The 25901-nt window shown below is 43.7% G+C and overlaps 1 protein-coding gene across 5 annotated transcripts in view; it reads left to right on the top strand.

The window, feature by feature from the left end:
* Sash1 (SAM and SH3 domain containing 1) overlaps positions 1 to 25901 on the top strand; it is a 302233-nt gene that overhangs the window by 210593 nt on the left and 65739 nt on the right. For 4 of the 5 annotated variants that reach the window (XM_063233026.1, XM_063233027.1, XM_003466347.5 and 1 more), the window contains exons 3-6: positions 1696 to 1746; positions 1871 to 1920; positions 21880 to 21920; positions 24602 to 24688. In XM_063233026.1, coding sequence (XP_063089096.1) covers positions 1696 to 1746; positions 1871 to 1920; positions 21880 to 21920; positions 24602 to 24688 — 229 coding nt within the window. The remainder of the gene's footprint in view (positions 1 to 1695; positions 1747 to 1870; positions 1921 to 21879; positions 21921 to 24601; positions 24689 to 25901) is intronic. The other variant, XM_023563591.2, reaches the window with a different exon arrangement.

Here is a 25901-nt window from a genome sequence, read left to right as displayed (position 1 = left end):
GGGCTAAGCAGTCCCCACTATCATCCCCTTGTCAAATTTACTCCCTCTAGCACATTCCTTGTTGTGCTTATTGTGGGGAGAAACTAAGAATAAGGAGAACCACCCTCTCCACCCCCATCACCACTGACTCCACATAACCTAAAACGTAACCCTCCCAACAGTTTCAAAACGTACGTTGCGGTATCATCAGCCACATGAGCAGTGTTCTGCAGCTGGTCCCCACGTGTGGAAGCACATTCATTGTTATGCTTTGTATCTGGACAGGATCCTATCATCGTGATTTTACTCTGAGTTGTACTTTTAAACATCAGAAAAAAGTTTTTCAGTGTTGTGTAATTGCGTGAAAGGTGAAATAGGCAACTTTAATAATTGAGCAATTAGGTACACGTAAGGGTGCATCATTAGAGAGCATTTGTCCACCTCCTAAATGTTAGCCTGAGATCAATGAAACACTTCCTGAAGTGCAAATGCAGGTCTGAAGAGTATAGCCACTGTTAAGAATAGCACGTACCTCAAGGGTGGAGCACTTGCCTAGCAGGCATGAGGCTTTGGGCCACAAAAAACAAAAACAAAACAAAACAAAAACCCAGAAAAGAATGTCACAATAAAATGATTAGAGAATTCTAGTCAACCTGATATTTCAAACTTGTATAATGTTAGTAATAGTTACTATTTCCTCTGAAAACAGTCAATCATCCTACTTACCACACAAGAGTCAGAGAGCTTTATTTCTTATCTGTGGACCAGACTTTAATAAGGACCTTTATTCATACCTATATCAATTGAGAATTATTCTCCACATTAAAAAAAAATCAATGTGGTCCTCTTGTGTACTAACATGTCTCTTTCCCCATAATTATATCTAAAGGTGTTCATAGCACAATTTTCTATTTTATTGCCAAAACTCATTTCAAGCCATTTTTTCATCACAAGTAATTAATTTATCTCTCACCTTTTGTTTTAATTTCAAAGGGGATACAGCATCCAGTATGATATGAGGGCACTGTACTACATGATTGTATCTCTAGATAATTTGGTTCCCCTGCCTCTCCCTTATGATTGTTCAGTGCATTTGTAACACATATTAAATGTTTCATTTATCACCTGCATGCTGAGATTTGTTTTTCTTTAAAGTTTTTATTTCTTTGGTAAATGTTCAGACTTGCCAGTTCATTTGTATTACAAGAGTGTGGTGATTTTTAGGGCTGCAAGATAAAATAACATCTGCTTAGCTTTCCATCTTCCTGAAGATGCTTATAACAAGCCCTGCATTACTGAGTACTTCACATTTAGAACTTTAAAACTAGGTCAGAAGTCTATTGTTATTAAAAAAAATAAGCCAAACTTGAGAAAGGCCTGTGGTAAATTCAGTATTCTAGTGATGGTCTAAGTGTATCCAAAGAATTATTTCACCATTGGCTGTCAGGACTCTTCAGTTAAATTGTGCTTTTCTGCATTAAGTTGTTAGCAGTATCTAGCAATGAAGTTTGGTAAACAGTTCGGTAGTAAGGGGTCATAACCCTCATTTTAAAAGTACTTTAGTTTTTTCCAGAAAATCTATTTATCTCCCCCATTTCCTCCCACAACATAGCCCAGTGTTCCCCAAATGCTGCCGGGTCTTCTTACACATCTGTTTGTCTTTCTGGTGTGTGCCACGTTTGGGAGTCTCATTAACCAGCATCTGTTCTGTTTTAGGAGAAACCCGACGCCAGCCCCACGTCACTTCAGCTGCGGTCCCAGATCGAAGTAAGCACAGTGACTTCCTCGTCTAGCTTTGCTTCTGCCTTTTCCTCTTAAGAGATACTCTGTATAAATCAGATGAAGCCCACTGCTCTGCCTACCCTGATCGTGCCAATCTGCTCTTTTGCAGGAGTCGCTTGGCTTCTCTAGCACCGTGTCAACACCTGAAGTGGAAAGAAAGTAAGTGTCCATCTTTTTGCCTGGGACTTGAGTGTCCAGAAAGATGTCTTTTAGGTCCAAAGTGATGGAAGTCCAAGGGGCAGTGGTGTGTGCATGGTTTGAAATCTGGTGTTGTTTTCCTTAACATGTAGTACATGTGTCATGGTTTCTAAGTGTGTTTTGCAATCCAGTCAGTGATGCCTTAAGGCTCATGAGAAGAATTATTTATTTTACAACAGCTTATTGTGTGGGAATAAGTATGTGAAAATTAGGAAAAGGACAGGTAAGTCAACTGAGATGGGCTTTCATCTTTTACATTGATTTTTAAGATAGAAAGAGAGGAAGTCATAAAGAAGCAAAGCATAAAAATCAGATGCATTCCCAATTCTAACAACAGTTTAACAAAATCAGCCACTGTACCTTGTTTTTGGTAGGTGACCTTAAAACAGACATGAATGTGTCAGGAGCTGACCAGTGCCCACTAACCTTTCCTGTTAAAGGGAATATTTTTGTTTCCCTGTCCTAACTTCGACCCTATAATTTCTGCTTTCATGGAAGATAATGTTATGTTTTATCTTGTATTTTTAGTATTTCTTTTAGGCAATTTAAAAAAAGAACCCTCGAAAAACCCCAAATATTTTTATAACATTTCCCTTTCCTACTTTCTTCCGTCGTAATTATTCCAGAATGATCTACGGATGATCTTCTGAGGTAAAGAAATTTAAAGTAAGCCACCTCTCTAAACAGATACTTCCTTTGGCATAGAGCCAGCTGTGCCATCTCATGCCAAGCGAGGCGTAGAAGTGGTTCAGGAATGAAGTATTTCTGGAATGAGAGGCATACGTTTTGAGAGAGAGTGTGTGACTTTGCAGCACAGCTTTGCCTAATCCGTCCACGTGTGTGCTGCTGGCGCAGAGGTGGCTTCAGGGAGTGGAGGCTGCTCTTCCAGGAAACTCTGGTTCTGGCCCTGCAAGGCCACGTTGGTCCAGTTCAGGACTGAGGAACAGGACTGGGGATGAGCCAGAGGAAACCCAAGCCACTGCCCATGCAGGTTAGAGACTGACTATACCTACAGCACACACGTTGCTTACTATGGTTATGTGGTGTCTCAAGAAGCTAGAAATGTGGCGGCTGACCAGGAGAGACAAGATTTAAGTTGATGTTGATTTTTGAACTTGGAAGCACCACAGTGGTGCCAAATTAAGTGGACCAAGGTCTCTCCTAATCTAGTTTGCCACAGGTGTTCTCTCAGAATCTCCAGATCCTCCAGGAGTCAGGACATGTTTGCCCTTCCACCTTGGAGGAAGTGATTCACCCAGTCCGTACCAATCTTAGTTAGGCTGGGCATTTCTTCCCCTCAATTGTGGTGAAGTCATTCTTTCCAAGTTTATATCCTTGGTACAATGTGGCATGACTCCTGTAGCCAAGAGAGACTGACAGCCTCCTGAGGTTAATAAAAATTTTCAGCACACCACACGTGTACACACACACACACACACACACACACACACACACACACGACAGCACCCATCTGCTTCATGTATAATACTGCCATTTTGCTTATGTATATATTTTTATATGTTTTGAATTTATGTCTTTCTAAACATTTTTAAAGATTTGAAACATCAAGTTCTTCATTTTTTAATAGCTTTGGAAAACTATGGTACTTAAATTTTTTTTTTTTTTTTTTTAAATTTGTAACTTATAAAAGCCTGGCCGGGCATAGAGCCACACACTTGTAATCCCAGCTGCTTGGAAAATTGAGGTAGCAGTGTCCCCAAGTTTAAGGCAAGTCCATTTCAAGGTAATTTAGTGAGGCCCTAAATGACACAAATTTAAGAATGTGAGCTGGGGATATAGCTCCATGATATCATGAACCTGGGTTAAATCCCTCGTGCCCTCCATTCCCACAAAAGAAAATGAAAATCTAAAAGAAATAATTTTGAAAACTTTTAAACTTTTGTAAAAGTTGCGAGATTCCGCAGTGAGCTGTAAATCTTCATAAGACTCACCAGTTCTTGATATCTGCATGGCCTTCCTTTCTCTCTTATTCTTTCTGTCTTACTCACTCTCTCTCTTATTTTCTTTTTTTCTCTCCCTCCATTCTTTCTCATCCATCCATTGCTGAACCATCCAGAGCAGGTTGCATACATCACGACCTTGAGCCCTGAATGCATTAGCATATATTTCTTAAGAAGGCATTCTCTGACAGAATCAGAGTTTTAGTAAAACAGGAAGTTTTAAGTCATCCTAATATACATTTATTCAAGTTTTTCTGATTGTCTCATTACTTTCTCTTATCATACTTCTAAAAAATTCTTTACTTACAGATTTGCTCTTGGCATTTACACGTCACATATAAGCTGGGTGCCTTTCTTAGTTTTTCATGATAGTGACATTTAAAGGTAGGATAGTTGCTTTGTGAACTACTCTTTATTTGGGGGTTCTTTCTTTTTTTCCTCACAGTGCGTTACATCTGGAAGCATATGATCTCTGTCCCATGATGGGTGACATGAAATTTTGATCATTTGGTGGAGGTGTATTTGCCAGGTTTCCTCTGAGAAATGATAGTTTTCCATTTGTAATGAAAAAGATTCTGTGGGAGGTAATTCAATTCTGTTGGAAAATCCCATCCCTCATCAAACTTTTACCTACTGGTTTTAGATTTTTTAAAAAATGATTCTTGCTTGAATCAGTTTTGAACATAGCGGTTATAAAATACAGAAAGTTATTCTTAAATTGATAGTTATTTAAGTTAAATCTTCTAAGTGGGTTTTGTGTTCTGTTTCTAAAGATGAAGTATCACTCTCAAAGCCCTTGGTCAGATGATATTTTGAGCAGATTTGTTGTACTATTTATATTGAAACTTTATTCATTATACAAATATAAATTCGTTCAAATGGAAAAGGCCCACTATTCCCATAGAATGCTTGCTGGTAGCTTTGCAGTTGGTTATTACAGCTATGCAGAATGACCGGGCAAACCAGCTGGTTGTGTCTAGTTAGTGTCTGCAAAGTGTTTGCCAACCAAAATATTGTTCTGACTCAGAGTGTTGTGTTACGGGCAGAGATGTTCTTTGGCTTTTAATCAAAAGGCAAGAGAATCAGCAAACAGTAGATATGTCCTGCAGCCGCCGCCCTTTCAGGCAGAGATGCAGAGGGAGAGCCCACCAGGGAAACTGAGCCCTTGCCCCATGGCTTCCCTCTGGATCCACAGTCCCCTCAGTTGTCTCAGAGACCTTGCCAATGTGCCTCCTTCCCTTCTCCAAGCTAAAACCTATCCAAAGGGAGGGATCTGGCATGAGTTGTGATATAAATATGTTTCTAAAAAACGTATCACTTTCCCACTGATGTTTGACAACATTTAAGGTCTTAAGTTACAGAAATCAGCTTCAACTAGCAGACGTGGCAGTGGTGGGTCTTTTGTAGGGGAAGACAGGACTGTGCAGGAGGAGCAAAGTGAAGGGCAAAAGCTACCTCCTTTTCAAAAGCTTTCCTGAACTGCTTATCCAGCCCATTCCAGTTTATTCCCGGAAGTTCTCCATGCAGCAGCACCTTGCAGAGCACCTGCCTGGGTGCAGCCACTGCTACAAGGGGGTGGAGTGAGGTAGCTGCGTGGCATTCACAGTTGGAGACCGAGTGATGCAGCAGAAAAAACTTTCTTTAGATGGTGGTGTGGAGCCAAGTAAAGCAAAGAAAGAGGACCCAGACTTGCCTCCCTCCCTGTGAGGGAGTTCATAGCAGTGAGCACTTTTAATGGAAGTGCGTTGCTACCTTGAACAAAACAGTACACTCTTTAGGAGCAGTGGAGATGTTCTGTAGGAAACCGGTATTATTTCCTGTAAGAGTTCATCTTAACTTATGTACATACAAAATGAAATTCTAAAAAGTACCTAGGTTTCTAAAAAGTACCTTGTTTGTTTTCCAACAAACAAGCAGCATGTCAGGATTGTTTGGGTTCAATATGTTCATGGAAGCCAACAGTCAGTGAGGCTACCTGGTTATTTCTTGTACATTTCTGTGCCGAGGTGGTTTTGTTGGAGTTGGTTCATATGGACTACAAATTGGAAAAGAAAAAGTGGCAATATCTCTAATGTTTACTGAGTGCTTATTATGTAGTTGTACTGATGTAAGTACTTAGTACTGACTCGTTCTGTGCTTACAATGACCCCAAGTGGTTCCATATGCTGGTATTCCTGCTTATGGATACAGAAATAGAAGCACAGCAAGGTTAATAAGTTGCCCAGGGCGGTACTGCTTCTAAATGGCAGAGTCCAGATTTGATCCCAGTTAGGTACCCACACTCCTGACCACCAAGCTGTAATTCAGAGTGTGCATAATTATATTACTTCTGCACAAGGAGAAGTTGGGGGCCAGTTCGGTTTATTCGCATTAAAGGAATAACAGCAATGAGAAACCACACTTTGTGGTTCACTTGGAGACAGAGGGAGCCGTCCTCCTGTCACCCAGATGTAGGCTGGCTCTCGTTTATCTATGGAAGCAAGAGAGTCCAAAATAAATCTGAAAACTTCACCCAAGCCAGTATTTATGACTTGTTTTCTACTAAGTCTTTCACCAGAGATGAAAATTCACTGATTTAGTTTCACTTTCTTTCATTATCTGTGACTACATTTGAACTATTTTATGGTGGAAAAAGTCCAGATATATGTAGCATGATGGAAACAGCAGATAAATAAAAGGAGAGAAAGGCCACTGAGCGCGGTCCGAGGCTGAGTGGGTGGGTAGGGGGGATGCAGCTGATGAAGGTTCCAGGCAGCATCTGTAGCGTGTGGGCAGTTCCCTCTCGGGTCTGCTTCACCTGGGCAGCTGAGGACTGGTCCTTCCCTCCCTCAAGAGCTGTCTTTCCTCTGGCACACCTTGGGGAGAAGCCCCAGCTTGGGTGCCCGGTCAGTTCAGACTTCTGCCTCCCTGGGTCACCTCCTCCCCAGGGCCTGCACTTCTGATCTTTCCTCTGTCCTCACCTCCATCCTCTGTGCTTGCCTGCTCACTGTCTCTGGCCCCTGCTCTGTGACACAAGCAGGAGGAGGGAAGCTTTGCAGTTCCCAAGACATGTCCTGCTCTTCCTTGCTATGCTGAGCCTCTGAAATGCGTTCCTTTCCCCCCACCCTGCCCCTTTCACCCCCACTTACCTGGGTTTGGCCCCTGCAAGTCAGCTCCTCCCAGAGGTCTTCCCTGATCTGGAATGCGGGTAGAGAGGTTATTTCTATTTTTTTTTCTGCCTTTTTTTTTTTTTTTTTAAAGAATGCTGCTCTGAATATTTGTGTACAGATTTTTGTGTGGCCATATATTTTCTTGTATAAATTAGCTTTATTAGGATCTAGTGCCACACTTTGTATCTAGCTTTTAGAAATTTATGAGAAATTATTCTTACATTTTATAATGCATCCATCCAAGGTATGCAATTCAGTGATGTTTATTGTGTTCACAGGAAATGTGTCACCATTTCTACAGCAATTTGAGAATATTTCTATCAGCTTTAACAGAAACCTCATGCCCTTTATCAGTGATATCCCTCCCACAAGTAAACCCTAAGCAATCATCTGTCTACTATCACTATAAATTTGCCTGTTCTCGACATTTTACGTAAGTAGAGGAAATGTACATTTTTGAAAGAAAATTTGTTATGGCTATAGAACATTAAGAACAGAACCGTTAATTCTCAGTAACTTTGTATCTAGCTTTTAGAAATTTATGAGAAATTATTCTTACAGTAAATTGTTTCTCACTAAGCATCCTCCTAGACTTGAGGAGGGGGCTTCAGGCTTCATTGAACTCTGTGGAGTCCCCCCAAGGTCAGGATATGCTGTATGATCACATTGATTTTTCTCCATTGTGACAAAGCTCTAAATCTGTAGCTTCCTAGACAGTAGAACTACGTGTACAGACCATTGGATTGTTAGCCATCTTCTGGGAAGAAGAACAGAGTCAGTGAGAAGACCTGATGAAATTGTGCAATTACTAGGAAATTCAGGTCAGGCCACGTCCCCTTGAGGTGGACTCATGCATCCTGTCGCTGCATCCTGTTTGTGACAGAGCTGTGAGATAGGTGGAGGATGCCAGTGTTTTCCCATGAGGAATGTGCCTGTGTGCCCTGGGCCCTGGCCCTGCATCATTGTTGAGGAGTCAGGAAGTCACACAGAGGTGTTCCTTTAGTGAAAGTGACAAATCGTCTGTCCAGTGTAGATGTATGTGGTCTTGCTACATGCTCACTGTCTTTCCAGGACCATAGCAAGAACCAAGGACAACCTTGGCCACCATTGTTTGGTCCTTTGCACTCACCAGAGTGGGAGTACAGGTAGAGTAGCAAAGTTAGGGAGCAAAAAACAGATGGTCCACCCAGAGCCAGGTATTACATCTGTGGATGCCAGAGGCATAAAGGAAAGGTCACTGGCCAGCAGCCTGAGCTGTGCTCCCCTTCTGTGACTCATCACTGGTGTCATTTCTCCCCTCCAGGCTTCTGCTGCCTCATTTCCACAGTGGATTTCCTGTTGGGACTCTAGTGTTCCTCTAGCTTAGCCATCTTCCATTTTCTGAACCAGCCTGAAGCTTGCCTTACGTCCCTCAATTTTGCCTGGACACTGCTTGTACCAATAGTTAAAACTCTGGAGCCAAGCAGAACAATGCCTGAACTGAAGCTCTGCTAGTTGAACCATTAGGAACAATGCATTTGAATTCTCTAAGCCTTAAGCTCCTAATCGATCATTTGAGCACACTAAGAACTCTTTACAGGGAATGTGAAATATCCAGCTCAGTGCCCAGCTTCTGACATGGGCTCACATCCCCTCTGTCCCCTCCCTGCTCCTTAGTGGAATGTATGTGGGTGTCCAACCTCAGTCTCCTAGATGATGCCCATCATAGAGCTCATCCCTGTCCATGATCATTTAAAACGATGTCCCTCCCACATGACCTTTAGGTTCCTATCTATGTAGCTACAGGGGAAGGGGTTCTGGGAAACAAAGCCATTTTCATGGAGCCCGTGTTGTCACAATGTTTGTGTGCACACATGTGCACACCATTGCATGCATAGTTGAGGGGTTCAACATTCCAAATCTTGGGGGCTGGGGTGGGAGCAGCTGTGCCAGCGTTGTCTGCCTCAGCTGTTGCTAACTGCAAATGCTGTTGCCCTTCACTCTGTCTGGTGGGGGAGCCTCCAGCTGGCCAGGCCTCAGCTGGAGGCCACGTGCCTGAGCAGCGCCCGCATCAGTGGCAGGCTTTGTGTGCCCTTGCTGCAATTGCTGGGGACAGGCACTGCAACCAGGAGTGTTTAATATATGGAGGGGGCTGCTATTTATTCTCTCTCCTGCATGAGAGGTGACAGGATATTGGGTCAGAGATGGAGGTTGGGAAGTAAATAATATCCCTACATTGGCAGGAAGAAAGAGAAGACTCACGTAGAATTTGCCGAGTGTTCTCTGTGTATCTTTTTAATCCTCCTGACAAATCTGTCTCAGTGATATTTTACAGTTAAGGAAGATGAGGTTCAGAAAGGTTAAATGATTTGCCAAGATCACAAAGCCTGGGTGAGACAGAGTTGGATTTTCCGCCTGGGTGTGTTTATCTGCAAGGACCAGGCTTCTTATCAGACACCTCACCGCAGGGACAGTCATGAGTGATGTACTTCAGAGAGGCCTATGATGGGACGGGCAGCTGTTAAAACTTAATTTAATAAACATTCAAGTTTCAGCTGTCTGGACAAATATGCTGGGCTCCGGCAAGATGAGTAGGATAGGAAGGGAAACTGGCCTTCTGCAATCTGCAGAAGACATGAAAAGATGATTATGTGGCGATATAAAAACCATCAGGACAGGAAAACTGTGGAAGGAGGGATGGGGAACTGGATTAGGACATAGGTGAAGAATTGGGTTAGGGCATAGATGGGAGCCTGAAAACCTGATGTCAGCTTTATTTAGGGTTTTATTAGAGAAGCAGAATGCTCAGATAGAACGAGGAGTTTATTACATGTTTTGATTTCGTGTATTTGTTGCGGGGTGGGTACACAGCCCAGATCGGGCTGTTCCTTCTATGTGGGGAGATGCAGCCTGCAGCAGGCAGGTCTAAAAGGGCCACATGTGCAGTGGGGGCCATAGAGACAACTGCAGCAGCCAGGGTGACTGCAGCCCATGCTGATTTTTAGCACTGTAGCTTTATGGGGTGCAGGGTACCTGCAGGAATGGACGTGCCCTTTGCAGGTGCTCACCAAGCCCTTTGTCTAAGACTTGGAGAACTTGAGGGAGAAAACTCAGCAGGAATATAGCTTCTGGTCTTGCCAGCTATGACCTAGGGGCAAGCAGTGGCATATGCTAGCTAGCCTTGTGCCCACACTGACTCTGAAACATTCTGCTCTGTCTCTAATGGAAAATGTCACTCACGGCCCATTCTAACCTGGAGCTATGCAGGGAAGTGAATTCTGGGAAATGGATACATACATCTGTGCTGCACTGTCTGACACCATTGTGAAAGCCCCAGCAGAGGTTTGCAAGGAGCAAGTCCTTGAGACAGGTGGAGTTTCTGTAGCAAACTTCTGAGAGTCTGTGTTGTGGGGGTGGGCAAGGTCAGCTCTGGAGAAGCCTGCAGGGCCAGCTCAGGAGTTGCTTGATGATTGTCCTTCCATAGATGGTCCTTTTGTTATGTGAGAAGGAACATCGGCAGCATGAGGGGGTGTGCAAAGTCTCTAAGAGGTGGGAGGCCAAAGACACGAAAGATTATGAAAGCAGAAACATTCTGGGCCTTACTTTACTCCGCTTCCACTCTCAGGTCTTTGATTCACTGGCCAGTTCCATCATCAGGTCCGTGAAGAGTGTCTCCTGCATGCCAGGTGCTCGTGGTGGTCAAGCCAAACCTGCCCTTGACCTTTTATTTACAGTAGCTTTGTCCAGATGAACCTGTAGTCCGGATAATGCTCAAAGAAACTCGCCCACTTGTACTATTGCGTTGCTTTGTGTTCTTTTCTGAAAACTTTATTTGCATAGCTGCCTATTTTACTTTAGAGGTGCTGAGTATAAGACTTTGGAGAAGGCAGGATGGGGCTTGTGCTCCTGTCTCTGCAGGGTTAAGCTGGTGCTTCCAAAGCATACCCACCTTGAGAATTGCCCGGAGAATTGTAGAAAACATTGGTCTTCAGGTTTTGTCTAGACATGATGGATTAGTTCTTCTGCTGTGGAGGTCCTGAATATTGGAAGTTTCTCAAGAAATTCTTAGACAGCCTGCTGGTCTAAACAGATCTGTCAGTCAGGTTTAAATGCAGAGCTTTCAAGCACAGGTAGAGTTTGGGGGAGTCACTGAGTGGATACTGGTAGAGATCACTTCATCATTGGGGTGGCTCTGGCAGACAGAGCTTCCTGGTGTCTGAAGCACCTCTGGCGAATGCCAGTGCCCACCCACTGTGGATGAACAGAATCAGAAAGGGCAAGTCAAAGAATCCATAGGTGAAGCCGACCGGTCACCCTCCAGGGCGAGTGGATGCAATGAGTGTGAAAAAATATCCTAGAAGACTGGAAGGCCTGAATCTCATTTTTACAGTATTTAGAACTTTAAAGGTTTTCATCAACTCTGTCTGTGAAAGGAAAGTGGGAAGCAAGCTCAATCCAGTATGGGAGTGGTCAGCCTAGAGAGGACCCTGATTCAAGGTTCCGCCTGCTAGGAGAAGGAGGGCAGGCTGTGGCTCTCCCATCAGTGACCTAGCGGCGACTGCTCACTCTCCCTCTAAGCAGGGAGAGGAGGGGCCCTCTGTACCCAAAACCATCTCCAGCTCTGGCCCTGAGAGCAGGTGACAGAAGAAAGCCTGGGCAGCCCCCATGTCCCTTCCTGGGTCTTCTGTGCCCAGACTGTACAAGCGGCCAGTGTGGCTGGTAGGCCTGGGCGGTGATGAATAAGAGCCGCTGTTTGTTTCACTGAGAAAGTTCTGACCCGCTTCTGGAGCCATCACCATGGAAACAGGAGCAGGAGATAATTGAATGGAGTCTCTTTTTCTTCCCTCTCTCTTCCCTTCTCTTTTCTCTCCTCTGTTCACCCAGGCTGAGGCTGTAAATTCCACACCCTGCAGCTTGGCTGTCCCTCTGGGGTCACACGTTTTTGATAGGAACACTGAGGGTCACTTTCCCTCATGGTGCGGCCTCTGCTGTGGTCAATTTTCTGAACTCTCCTTGTGCCGGTATGGTAGCTGTCCACTTCTGCACCAGTGTCTAGCAAGGCCTGCCTCCTGTGGACCACAGGCTTTTTTTTTCTTAATCGGTACCGGGGATTGAACTCACAACCACCTGCTTGCAAGGCAGGTGCTTATGCCGCTGAGCTAAATCCCCAGCCCCCTAACCACAGGCTTTTGAGAGATGTGCAGAGGAGGCCCGGCCCCCCAACGGCTTCTATCCTCAAACTCACCACCTTTTTGGGGATCAAAATTTAAAACTAGCATGGGAGCCATAAAATGAAAGCACTGGATTGACTGGTTCCATGAAAACCAGAATGATCAGAAATTCAAGGTCTTTTCCTTTTTTTTTTGCACCTTTATTTGTATGCCTGTTGAGGAATCAAATACAGAGAGTTTGACCTGGGGCTGCAGACTCCTGTGGCCAAGCAGCAAACCTGAATTGCTCTTTCAATAGTAGTCATTAGAGAAAATGCATTGTGCTTGGCTTCAGGCTCGCAGGACTGTACCTGGTGCTTTGAAAACACAGGCAAGTAAGACTGGTGAGGACTTTATCTTTATGATGCCCAAGTTTTAGTGGGAAAAGTGGCCCTGTGGCTTCCTCCCATACTTTTTCGAGGAGCAAATATTTTGAAACATTCTGTGGATGCCTGAAACTGTGACTAGTACTCAATTCTGTTTGTGAGGTGTTTTTTCTTATACGTGCATACTTGTGAAACAGTTTAATCTATAAATCTGGCACAAGAAGAGGTTAACAATCACAAATAATAAATGGGCCAAATGTACCATTTATACTGTGATAAAATGGTTTTTTTGGGGTATTTTTTTGGTGTGGTCATGGATTGAACATAGGATTTCATGTGAGCTAGGCAAGTGATCTGTCACTAAACTACACCCCCAGCTCCAAAGTTATTTCTAATTTACAAAATCTTTATTTCTAGAATTTTCCATTTAATAATTTGGATTATAGTTGACCGTGGTAACTAAAACTGTGGGAAGCAAAATCAGACAAACACAGGCTGAACTACCATACCGGTTGCGTAACCTTGGGCAAGCCACTTACAGAAAGGTCTGCTCATCTGTAGGGTGAGACTCGTTCTCTGCAGTGTTGCAGTGAGTATGAACTATGATGAGATACTCATAAACACATATTACAAACCAGTCTGTGCTTTATAGAAGTTTGGCATTTTTATTTAACAGCTCTGTTAGGATTGTAATCAGTTTCATGGACCTGGTTCTTGACTTGGGCACCGAGACAAAAATGGGTGTCTTGTCATACAACCAAGAGCAGGAGGCAGATGTTCCAAGGCTGCTGTACCTGGTCCAGGTTCTTCCACCAATTGCCTGTGGCAAAATCACTGCTTTGGTGTGATACCATGTTTCAGGGAGTTTGAAGGGAAAGAGCAGAGGACATGGAGACTGAGAGTCCTTTTCATCCTAAAAGCACCAACTTCCTCAGAAATACCCCACTAGAAATCTCTAATATTTCTTCTCTGCCAGATACTGACATCTGGCCTCTTCTACCTGCGAGGGAGTTTCAAGAGTATTGAGTATTGTAACAGGGCCTCCATGCCACCCTGTCCAGTCAGGGCTCAGTAAGGAAAAGAAAGGAGATGGATATTGGGATGGGAGGCAGCTGGCTCCGGTGTCCTTGCAACAAATCAGTGAAGTCTTCCTGTGCAATTGTAAATTCCTGGAAGGTGCTGACCGCGTTGCCCCTTCATGGTGAGGCACCTACACATTCATTGTTTTGACTGAGCCACTTTGTGGGGAGGCAGGTGTGTGATAAGCTGCTTAGGATTTCATCTCTACCAAGCAAATAAGTTGTCATCCTTTGTTCTTATATGAGACTGGTCAATTACTGATTGCTTTTTGTATGGCCTTCGTTAAAATATTGTAGGCCTTATGTCATAGGGGCATTGTCAAGATTAGTTATTAAAGTTAAAGGACTTGGAAAGCATCTGTAACTTCTCAGTGCTGGAATGTCTGCTGTTGCGATCCCTAGTTTTAACCAGGACCAAAGCCGGTAACTTGCTCGTCAGATCAGAAGTAGGAGGCCACAGAGGAAGAAGAATAAGCCCTTGATGGAAAGGGAACCTCACAGAAAGATCTTTGGGAACTGTGAATGAAGCTCCTCCTGTACTGAGTGTGGTTTTGCTCTAGTTGTGCATGGTGGTAATCCCAGCGGTCTGGGATACTGAGGCAGGAGGTTCACAAGTTGGAGCCTCTCCTGCGCCTACATCCACACAGCATTTCGCTCTGCCTTCTGCTCTTGACTAGTCGTGGCCTGACTGAGTCTGCGGCCTGGACACAGGCAGGCCATGGATGTCCATTGTGGAGCGATGTGTTTAGCTTTTTGCCAGTGACTTCCATCATTGACTTTCAGGACAGGTTACCAGCTGGTGAGTGAAGGGCACAGATCTCTTCAGTGCACCTTTGTGAGGGATTTTCTAATTCAACAGGGTCAGAACACTGCTTTTAGCTGGAGGGTCTGTTGGCCACACTGAGGTGCCAGAGAACCTGCTGTCACAGCCCGAGAAGCCGAGATGCATTTTGAGTAGGGCTGAGAGAGACATGACTGTAGGTAGAGCTGACTGGAAGGAGAGGCCAGTAATGATAGCTAAGCACATTCTGTCCAATTTACTTTTAGTGCTTAGCATATTCAGGCATGTTCTCTGCACAGTGCGAGTTCTAATTGTCTGCAAAACAGGTGTGATAGGGAACACTGTCCGTTTTGCATAATAGGAAACAGTATCAGTGGGATTAAGTAGCTTGCCTAGAGTTAGTATCAGTAAGCTGTGGGGCTTGGCTTTAAAACCACATTCTGAGCCTTAGGACTGCATGGTGGACCTCACTGGCCAGCAGATACTAGTCTGCTGCCCATGACTCTTGTTGAATAATTGTGATGGACCTAAGCCATTTCCCATGGAATGAGTCCATGTTGAAGCCCCAATAAAAAATTTAGAATATACTGTGCTATACTAAGCAAAATACTGCTTAAGGAAGACAATAGGTCACAGGTAAATGAAAGAATTATAGTGCTGGAAATAAATTAGACAAAAGCCTTGTGACATCTTGTTCAGTGGTTGTATATATGTTTGTTTTGTGCTTTGTAATTAAGTAAAACATGAATTGCTTTTAAAAAGTGTGATTGAGAAGAGAAAGATCACTGTATCCATCTTAATTATTTGAGTAAAGTTACTATTTAAAAAAAGTAAAAAAGGAGAAACTTCTGATGTGGGAACAATCTAGCACAGGAGATACATGCTGGCCATATTTGGTAGAGAGAGGATATTGAGGTTTTTTTTTTGTTTTTGTTTTTTTTTTTTTTAAGAAAACTAAGAATAATTATCTGTTTGAGACTTCTCTGATGAATTAACTATTAGGTTGACTTGAAACTTCCTGTGTGGCAGGTGCTTTGTTAAACTGTTCGCACTCACTGTCTCCGTAATTCCCCTAACAGTAGAGTAAGGAGCGTACTGTTCCCTCATCACTGCTCCCCAGCTGAAGGCTCCAAAGCTTGGATATGCGGTGCTCTGGCATTTCCCTCAGGCCCGTCTGCCCCTAGAGTGTGCAGGTTCTTGGTCTGAGATGGGTCAGCCTTGGAGTTGGCGCTGCAGACCATGCCTCAGGCATTTATAAAGATGACCTTGTAACAAAAAACCAGAAAATGCAAGTTGGGAATAGACCATGAAATGAAAGAAAGTGCATGGATGGGGAGTCTTTTGGCTGGGTTGACAAAATGTCACCAATGTTGTCATTGATACTAAATATTCATAGAGTTCTAACAATATGCCAGATTTTGGCACTAGAATGACTTTCTGTCTCAGCCAGTAAATTTTGCAAGCAGAATTATATCATGCATGAAATCAGCTTCTCTCATCTGCAGAGGACCAGATTTGGGGCACAACAAGAGATAGGTGCAGGACTCAGCACCTAAGGAGGGTTTGTCCCCGCCCCTGCCAGACCCCGAGATTGAGCACCTCCTTGCTGCCTGGGCCCTCATGGCTTTCTTAGCTGCCTGAGTCCTGGCCCTGCACTGGGAGAAAGAGTGACCCCTGAATTTTTACTGCAGGCGGTACATATATAGGCTAAATTTTGTCTGATTTATTTCTATCAGAAGAGAGACATTCACACAATAAGAATGTCTTCCTTATGCTAAGGATAATAAATGATACATTAAGGAATTAGCTTCTTTACATAAAATAATGTGTCACTAAGCTGAATACTTAGGATATGAAACATGGTGAGGACATGAAAGCAAAAATACCAACTTTTTGCAGCTCCTTACCTTTCCGCCCTTGTGTGCCTCCCCCAGTCCGCCTTCACCACGTGCATGCAAAGTCAAGAGCGCAGCTAAGTCCTTTTGTCCATCTCGAGGAAAAAGCTCCTGTTCCTGGGTCTGGACTGTCAGACCTGGGATGGTGAAGGAAAAGAGCCAGACAAGCCCGAGCCCCGGGTGAAAACTCAGCAGGAAGTAAACTAATGGAGAAGTTTGTTTCCTGAGACTTAACATTATGGAATCAGAAAAATCTCTTTAAGACAGATTTCCCACTAACGCATAACATATGTTCCTTTCCTAGAAATCAACTTATAACTACTCACCCCACTCCTTTCTGTTTGGTTACCATGTAGTTTCTGGACAGCTCATCCAAGCCCCCAAACAAAGCCTGTTTTCAAAATTTCTTTATGCTGGGCATTCACTGGACTTTCTTGGTGTCCGAGAGGGTCTGCGTGAAGAATCCAGACAGAATGGTCCTTACCTGGATGGACCTTACTGTTTTCCTATAAACAGACACAAGGAGAAACCTGACTTTAAGACATTTTATTTGGCCTCTTTTCTTCTGAAAGCAGACCAGAGGATCACGCAGCAGCAATTAACTCACTCGTGAAAAGTCCTCTTGAAATAGTTGGTGCTAATAAATTCACACAACCGTGTTCAGATTTGGTGTTGATAATGTTTTGTCTTTTAGTTTTACGTGTCAGCCTAGTAACTTACACAAGAGTGGGGCTGGCATAAAATGGGTCCCTTTTCTATCTGTCTCTTAGATAACAAAAATGGGCAGCCTGTGAGGGTACATGAGGTGACATTCTGTTACATACATGAGTAAATGCATGGTCAGGAGGAGGAGGTGGATTTATGTGGTTTTCTGTCTCCTGGCAGAACACCCTTTCCAAGAATTGTTGACTGGCGTCACCTTCTCTTTCTGATCCTAGAATTTGGAATGTCCCAGCACTCATTCTCCATATCGCCTCTGGACTGAGTTCAGTTGGTCTCATTGCTTTAAATATGAGTGACTTTTAGATTTTCACCGTGGTTCTAACTCTAGGCTCTATTATGTCTCCATGGGGAGATTTATTAAGCACCTGTTACAGGTTGTATGTAGATGTCCCCCTAAAGCCTCATGCAGGGGTAGGGGCTAGGGCTTTTCAGATGTGACTGTATCTAAGGTGTGTGGTGCTGGGCCAAGGGTGTGTAGTTAGTAAATCAGTCCACTGATTGGTTCGGCATAGTTTCGCTAGGGTTAAGGGTGTGAATGCTACACTTGCCCTGTGGTAGGTGGCCTGCACACAACATAAGGGGCAGAAAGAAGTTGTCCTTCCCTTCCTTGCTTTTGGTATCCTGTGGGCATTAGGAACTATTCTCTGTCATGGTCTCTGCAAGCCACCCTACCTTGCACCTAGCCCATTGTGGACTGAACTCTACAAACTGCGAGCCTAATAAAAACCTTTACTCCTTAAACTTTGGGTGTAGGGAATTGTGCCTCGCAATGATCAAAGTGACTGAGACACGTCCTGACTTCATGTAGGCCACACTGCCCTCTTGCTTCCGCCCTGGGTATTCCCTCTCCTTCCCCATTTAGAGGAGCGAATGTCACATCAGCTCTTCAGGGCTCTGCTCAGTGGTCACTTCAGAGAAGCCTCTCTGTCCGCCTCTCTGTCCGCCTCGTCTTCCCTTCTCCCCACTTCTGCCCTGCGGACCGCTCCGTCTGCATCATGGCCGCACCAGGGTTCCATCTGTCTTGGGTTCTTGGTGCTTCAGAGGATGCTCGAGGTGAACAGAGAATGAATAAAAAGGAAGCAGTCTGGCAACGGACTTGTTAAAGATTGAGACTGGATGAAAGACAGTTAAATTCTGAGACTGTTCTTTACACTGATTTTTTTTTTTAAAAACCTAATTAATCACTCCCTGATTTAGGGATTTTCTTAAGTGAAGTTTGCCTTCAGAAACAGCTCAAATAATATATGGGTCTTCAGAAAATATGCTCATACTTCAGTAGTTTTGGATTATAATAACAGTAGTTATTGGTGAAAAGGCATTTGGTAAGTCTCAGTTCTGAGAATTTAATATTCTTTTTTTTTTTAAAGCAGAGTCTCACTGTGACCTTGGACTCACTTATGTAGCCCAGCCTGGGCTTGAACTCATTGAGATCCTCCTGCCTCAGTCTCCTGAGTGCTTGGATTATAGGCATGTGCCACCACACCCACCATAATACTTAGTGATTATTAAATGTTTAAATAGATTATCAAAGTGCAGCAGGATGTTAATTAATGCTTCATATTAATCAGCTCCCTGCTGAAGTTCTCATCCTTTTTACTCCTTTGACAACGAAAGTGATGGATCAAAGAGGCCACAACCCAGCACCTGCTGCTCCCAGGCCCCGCTTCTGGCCGGAAGAAGAAGGGGCGGAGAAGACGCCTCTTTGGAGCTGACTCTGAGCATTAATTTCTTCCACCAGGAGATCAGTAAATGACTTCTCCTACCTTCTGCCATCTAAATTTGGAATTTGGTTGCATCATGATTTTCAGCTTCTGTTGGACAGATTTTAAAATCAGCCTCAAGGAGAAAGGAGACGTATTTTATGTCTGGTTTCTGTCTGCAGGGCAAACTCGCTGCATCCAAATCGTGGGTGCCGTTTTCCTGCCTTGAAAATTGAATCCAAGGGCCTTTTGTGCTTATGAGACATTGGTTTGTTATTCTTTGCCCAGTATGTAGGTTGTGAACCTGTAAAATTTTAAAAACAAAATTCCACTTAGCTATAGCAAAACGAATAAAGAGACTGTAGTGCCATCTGCTGGCAGCCTGTGAGAAATGCAGGCTGTTTGAACTTGTTCAAATCTGAGGATGAAATTATTTAAAATGTGTAACCTGAAAGAAAATAAAAATATTGCAGGTCAGAACTTTAGAGAAGAATATACTGTTATATTTTGTGATAACTGTATAGTAGTGAGAACTGACTTTTCTCTGCAGTGTAAGTTTGAAAATATTTTTATGGTTTTGGATATTGTCATTTGGCAGAAAGAATAAAATAGTAAGTTGGAAAAATAGAAAGATCATTTGACTTCTTCAAGGATACAGTTGAGGTGATTTCATATATATTTTATTCAGGTTAAGGAGAGTAGGTCAAATACTGAAAAAACACCAGGCTGCTGCAGGTTGTCTGCATGAATTCCCAGCTGGCAGGTGGCTTCCAAGTAGCCGTGGGACCGTGGATGGCACCCTTCACTTCAGACACTACAGCCCCCCATAATGAAGTGATTGAGACAGTGTCTCACACCCTGATAAGATTTATTATTACAAATCCACACAGGGTCATTAGCCTTTGGATCAATACTTCATGGTCCTTAAAGCAAGAATAAAAATAGATGCAGATTCTTGTACCTTAAATGATCAGTTTTACTTATTGTTGAAGTAAGCAGACTGACCTGTATTATACATGACTTTGAGTTCAAAATGCAACAGAGTAAGACTTTTCTAAGAATGCAAACTTGGTTGGAACATTATTTTTCTGAGAATGATTTCCTGCCTCTACCCCAGCCCATCGGCCAGCTGTGTTGTCTCTCCTGCCTTCTTGTTCTGCCATCGTTCTCTCGTGGCCTCAAGAATGTTGTCTTCTCTTCTCTCCTCTTTCTTCCTTCCCCTCCATTCTTCTCTTACTCTTCTTTGTTCTTCCCGTGAACCTCTGTTTCCATCCACCCCGCCCTAGCCTGTGAGTCCCAGTGTTTCATATTCATCCGTGTACCTTACTTCCAATTGTATTTAGTATACTCTAGCTGAATAATTTAAAAATTTAAATGTCCGTCTCTTAAACTCTTCCACGTAGGTATGTATTTAGGCCTTTTTATTTTTGCATGGATAAAAGGAAGGTGGATAGATTCTAGAAGCTGCATTTTGGCACAAGTGGGTGATAAGGTAGGTTTTCCCTACCTCTTGCTTAAATGTTGGCAGCATGGTATAAAAGGGGGGCACCTGGGATTCACACTAACTCTTGTCCTCAGCAGCTACTCCTCTGTGCGGTGCTTTGTTCCCACCTTCCCTGGCTTAGAACCATGCTCTTACAAGGTTTCATGCTGGTCAGAAAGTTTTTTCCTCCCAGACTCAGAACATCATGGTGCTTGCAGGACGCCTGACTGTCAGCCAGCATCAGTGCAGCACCTGCTGGAGGTGGCGGTGCCTGAAAGGTGGCTTTGCACAAGAAAAGCACCTCTCCTTTCTCTCTGTCATTTTAATGCTGGAGGTTCTTCTCGGTGTAAGATAGATACCAGATGACTGCCAGGGATTGCATGTTCTGCTTCTCTTCCTCTAACTTTTTCCATGTGACTCAGTCCTGACCTCCCAACCTGTCTTTCCAATATTGGGACACCAGGGATTGCTTGATTAGACACCTCTTTATGTCCCTTCTTAATGGAAAACTCACAGTGGGGATTCAAGTGTGCAGACCCCTCAGTGCCCGTCTTCTGCTGTGCCACAGGTTCTTTCTCTCTGCTCGTCCTTGGAGACAAGTCCAGGGATGTTAGTCTTGCTCTCTGGGCTTGAAAAGACTCACCAAGTGAATGATTTTTGTTCTGATTTCTATTCTGCCTTTTTGGAGACAATCAGCACTACCTTTCTTTGTGTTCTGTGCCTTTTTGCTTTAAGCTGGTGTTTACCTAAATATTTTCTGGATCAGTATTTAATTAATTGCTTGTAGATTGTATTCACATTCTGTAGTGTTCAGGTTTACCTGTATCATCTGTTACAAGCTGGTACCCAGGGTGGAGGGTTGGGTATGAGGCCAAATCTGATGCTAGTCACAGGTTGATTAACTTGGACACATTTCTAGAAGCCCTGGATTCCTTGCCATCACTTACAAATCTACACATCTCATGTTAACAGGCAGATTTCTGGCTTGTCTTGAGTCTGGACTTGGAATAATGTGGCAAGGTGGGTACTATACTTGCCAATTGGCAGTCACCAACTAGAGGAACTGCAAACCAGCTGCCCCAGTTGTATCCCTCACTTTCCTCCCATCCCATCTCCCTCTCTCTCTGTCTGTCTGTCTGTCTCTCTCTCTTTGTCTCTGTCTCTCTCTGTCCCTCTTTCTGTCTTTCTCTCTCCCTCTCTCTCTCTTTACAGCTATCACTTGATTCACTGCGGAACCACGTAGGCTTTGTGATGCTGAGTTTCTCATTTCACTGTTACGTGCTTACCCTTTTCCAGTTACACACAAGAGTTTGATGGTGGTAACTTGATGTGCAGTTAGTAGTTCATATAGACAAGAAAGCTATTCCAGCAATCATCTAGTGGAGTCTGTCTTCTTTACTTAATATGGGTCTTGTTCAGGAGGGAGTCTTTAGTAAATGTTGACAAATGGCACTGGAGTCCTATTTCTAGGAATCAGGAGACAGGTAGGAAAGGGCGATGGTAGAAATCCTATAAAAATTTCCCTGGTGCCTCTAAATAGTATTGATGTCAGGTGAGGCAAGCTAGTTAGGGGGATTTTCAGTTCTCCCTGAAAGCAAGGCTCCGTGGTAATCTGATTTGTCTCTCTTTTCTAGGCCTTCTCTTCATAAATCAAACTCCGAAGACAGCTCTGTAGGTCAGTACCACTTTTCCTTGTTTAACTATTTGCTTTCTTTTCATATTCATAGCAAATAGAAATTTGCAGGACAACCAACAATCCTATCCAGAAATTTTAAAATCCTGTTAAGATTTTAATACACAGCTTTCTCCCTTTCTCTCCATTGCATAGGGTTTAAAAAAAAAAACAAAACACAAGTGGTATCATAGTCTATATACTGTTTCACAGTTTGAAAACTAGTTATGTTATGAACATTTCCTCAATTGATTAAGTAATTCTTTAAACAAAAGATCTGAAAAAAGTCTATATTTGTCAAGTTAGGAGCAAAGAAGTTTTGAATCTATGTCATATTAGATAGGCCATAGTTTAGTTAACCTGTTTTTTTCTTTAGATCATTTCCAGTTTTGCTCCCATCACAAGCAAATGGTATGGCTGTAAAAGTCCTTGAGTCTGTATCCCTGATAATGTCCTTTGAGTGGATCCTTCGATTTGGAATTTTTTGATCAAAGACCATGCATTTATGTTTTATATGTCTTTGATCATAAAATCCACTTGAGATTTAGTAAGGGTCGGCAGGTCATAGCCATTAGGAGCCTGAGTACTCCAGTGAGCTTGTCTGGTTTGAGTCTGGACTTTCTCAACTCACTTGTGGCCCTGAACAGGTCACTTGCTCTCCAAGCCTGGGTTTCTCATCGCCTAACTGAACAGAAATGTAGTATGTGAATCTTACATGAGGCGTGCTATTAGATGTGAGTAAGTGTCAGCAGTTACTGTTTTTTCTCCATTTTAAAGACATGAATAAGGAATAAGAGCAGAATAGTTTAGAGTCGAGGAAGTACACAGAGCTGGGCACGCAGAGGAGTATTAAGGTTACAGCCTGGCTCTTTCTTGGACCTCCTGAGAGAGAGAATAAGCCCTGGGGCCGAGGCTTTTCTCTTTGGTGCAGTTCTTACAAAGTGATGTTTTATGCTGGGTGTTGTGGCACGCACTAGTAATCTCAGCTTACCCAGGAGGCTGAGGCAGAAAGATTGCAAGTTCAGGGCCATCCTGGGCAACTTAGACTTTGTTAGGAAGAGAGGAAAGAAGGAGAGAGAGGGAGGGAAGCAGGGAAGGAAGAAAAGAGGAGGGAAGGAAGGAGAAAGAAAGAAGGAAAGAGAGAAACAAACAGGTCCTGAAGAGTGTAGCTCAGTGGTCAAGCACTTGCACAGCGTGCCCAAGGCCCTGGGTTCAGTCCCAATCCCACACACGCAAGGAGGGAGGGAGGAAAAAGGAAGGAAGGAGAGAAGGATGGAGGGACGGAGGGACGGAGGAGCTGTGTTCCTAAGTTTGAGACAAGTTCTCTTTTAGCCCTTCCTGTTGGACGGTTTTGTGTTAACCAAAGGGCAGCAGACACCGAAAGTTGCCTTCAAGAAGTGACTGCACCGACATCTCAGGCCAAGGCTCTGGTTTCATTCCCGCGGCACTAGCGGTTGTCAGGACCTAAATGAGGGCATCCTGTTTTGACAAATGACACCCTCGCTAGCCTGGGAGCACAGGCGGTGTTCCCACATGTCTGCTCCCTGCACCAGTGCCCGGCACCTCCAGTCTAGACTGTGCACGCCCGCCACTTTGCTGGCCCAGCTTCTAGTGGCCGTGGAGCCACCAGACAGACACCAAGCACTGACAAAAGTCTCCGTTCCAAGTGTGGGCCATCAAGAACCAAGGCTGTTATCACCACTGTCTTTTGATTATTTTTCTTTTTAAAGAACAAACCCTTCCCCATTCCTGTGATTTCCTTGCTTTTCGCTTTTTAATGATTTCCATAGTATTAATGATCACAACTTCACTGAATGTTAAAAATGTCCAGATTTCCTGTGGCAGGAAATTTGGTTTTTTTTTTCTAAAATTTTCTTTTTTTTTGGTCCGGGGATCAAACTCATGACCTCGTGCTTGCCAGGCAGGCACTTAAGGCACTGAGCTAAATCCCCAAACCCAGGAAATTTGTTTTCACTTACAAGTCACTCAGAGTAGCCTGGTAAATTAGAGAGAGGTTGGGAGATTACACAACAGGGCTGTCTTCCGCTGGCTTGTCATAGATCACCAAGTGGCCTGAATGCCAGAGAGCTGAGAATCACAGCCCCCCTGTACCATAGCTAGAGGTAGAGAAACAGAGGGATCAGCCTCTGCCCTGCCCTACCCCAGGCTCCCGGATCAGCTCCTTGATCACTGGGTACATGGGGTACCAACCAGTCTGCTGTGTTCTTGAAATTTGGAGCAAAGGAAATAAATCAAGGAAAGATCGACAACAGCAATATTAACAAAACAAAGTTAGCTTTCTAAAGTCTTCTATTTGTGGTATAGTGGAAATAATTACAGCTGAGACCAAAGGGGGCAAAATATACCACAAGACAAGGCAGAATGAGGCACACTGGATAAACAAACATCAAAGTGAATGCCAGAATGCATGCTTTCCCTGCCCTTTTGATGTTTCTTTATTCTCTTCTTAACCCTACTGTACAATTTCTTGCTCCTAGGAAATTTGCATTTCTTTTAAACAACTTTATAGGCATTTCTCAGTCTTTCACAAACGGAAAGAGAAAAACTTTTTTTTGTGAAATCACAGTGTTCTTTGAAGCTTTGCAATTATAAGGAGGAGGCTACTTTTGTTATCAATGAATTTATTGCTTGTGCCTTTTCTTCCTCTTTTTTTTTTTTTAAAGGAAAAGGAGATTGGAAGAAGAAAAATAAGTATTTCTGGCAGAACTTCCGAAAGAACCAAAAAGGAATAATGAGACAGACTTCAAAAGGTACTGCAAAGCAGCCGGTGGACAGTAGGTCCTCTGAGCTGTAAAATGTTATGAAGCCTGTGTGCAAATCCAGCTGGATGTCGGAAAGTAGAGGGAATGCATTGCACATGCCTGGGAAACTTTCATGACCTTCCTCTTGTTCCTTTAAGACTTCTTCCTGATCATTTTTATTTAACTCACAGTGGAGTGGAAAGAGTTAGCAGTGTTTTGTTTTTGTAGATCTGACAGCAGAGACCAAATCTGTGGTGTTCTTCCCCACGTCAGCCTCTGAAACATCTCTGCGCTTAACCTCGCCAAGTTCTGTCTCAAAGAGCCAAGCCAGTCTTAGCATTTGTTAGTTTTGGACCCTCGTCTCCACAATCCGAGCAGGGACTTCGGATTCTTATGAATTTCTGATGCTGCTCTGGGGCAGGGACAGTTATGGGTTTGTTACCCCTAGAAACTCAAATGATCTGACATCATGGGAATTTGCCTGGCTGCTTTGTACATGGAGGGCCTGCCCTGCGCTGGGCCATATCCTTTGTTGTTGTTTAGATAGTAAGTAAATATGTCATCCCTTTGAGGCTGGTTATGTAATTTATGTTTCCCCCAGTATTCACAGAGGAAACCAGAACAAATCTACTTCCAGATTCCAGTCTGGCTGAATAAAGTTATCAATAGATGAGAATTTTTCATTGCTTACCCACAACACTCCTTGTTTCCCTTCATAAAATCATACATGCTGCCGTGTCCTCCTACACACACAGAGAAAAGTGCATGTGGACATCAGATCTCCCTACTGTGTGCCTGGCTTCTTGGGGAAAACGCAAGCATTTTCTGAATTGTCTAACTTTAATGGAGTTATTCTTAAACACCCTCAGCTTTTCCCTTGTGTACACAGCAAGGGTCATTTGTGATTCAAAATAAACCTTGTTTAGAAAGCAGACTCTGGAGGAAGGAGCAAGCCCGGAGGTCACCAGCTCCTGAGGCTTCCTTAACAGACAGCCTGGCATCACTCTGCTCTCTGTCAGAGGCAGGAGGGTCAGTCCTCCCTGGCCCACTCTGCCTGTCCTCCTGTGTGAGTGAGTGGTGGGAGTCAGAGGAAACGGAAGGGGCATTTCTGGCCTGGTTGATTCCCAGATGGAAATGAGATAGGAGAACATGGGGGCCATGAATTCTAAAGTTGGCCTCTCCACCTTGGGCTCATGCAAGTGTACAGCAAGACTCCCCTGCT

Source organism: Cavia porcellus, unplaced genomic scaffold, assembly GCF_034190915.1.
Source record: "Cavia porcellus strain 051 isolate PalLab524CR breed Dunkin Hartley unplaced genomic scaffold, mCavPor4.1 scaffold_22, whole genome shotgun sequence".
NCBI lineage: Eukaryota > Metazoa > Chordata > Mammalia > Rodentia > Caviidae > Cavia > Cavia porcellus.
This window is presented reverse-complemented; position numbering and strand designations above follow the sequence as displayed.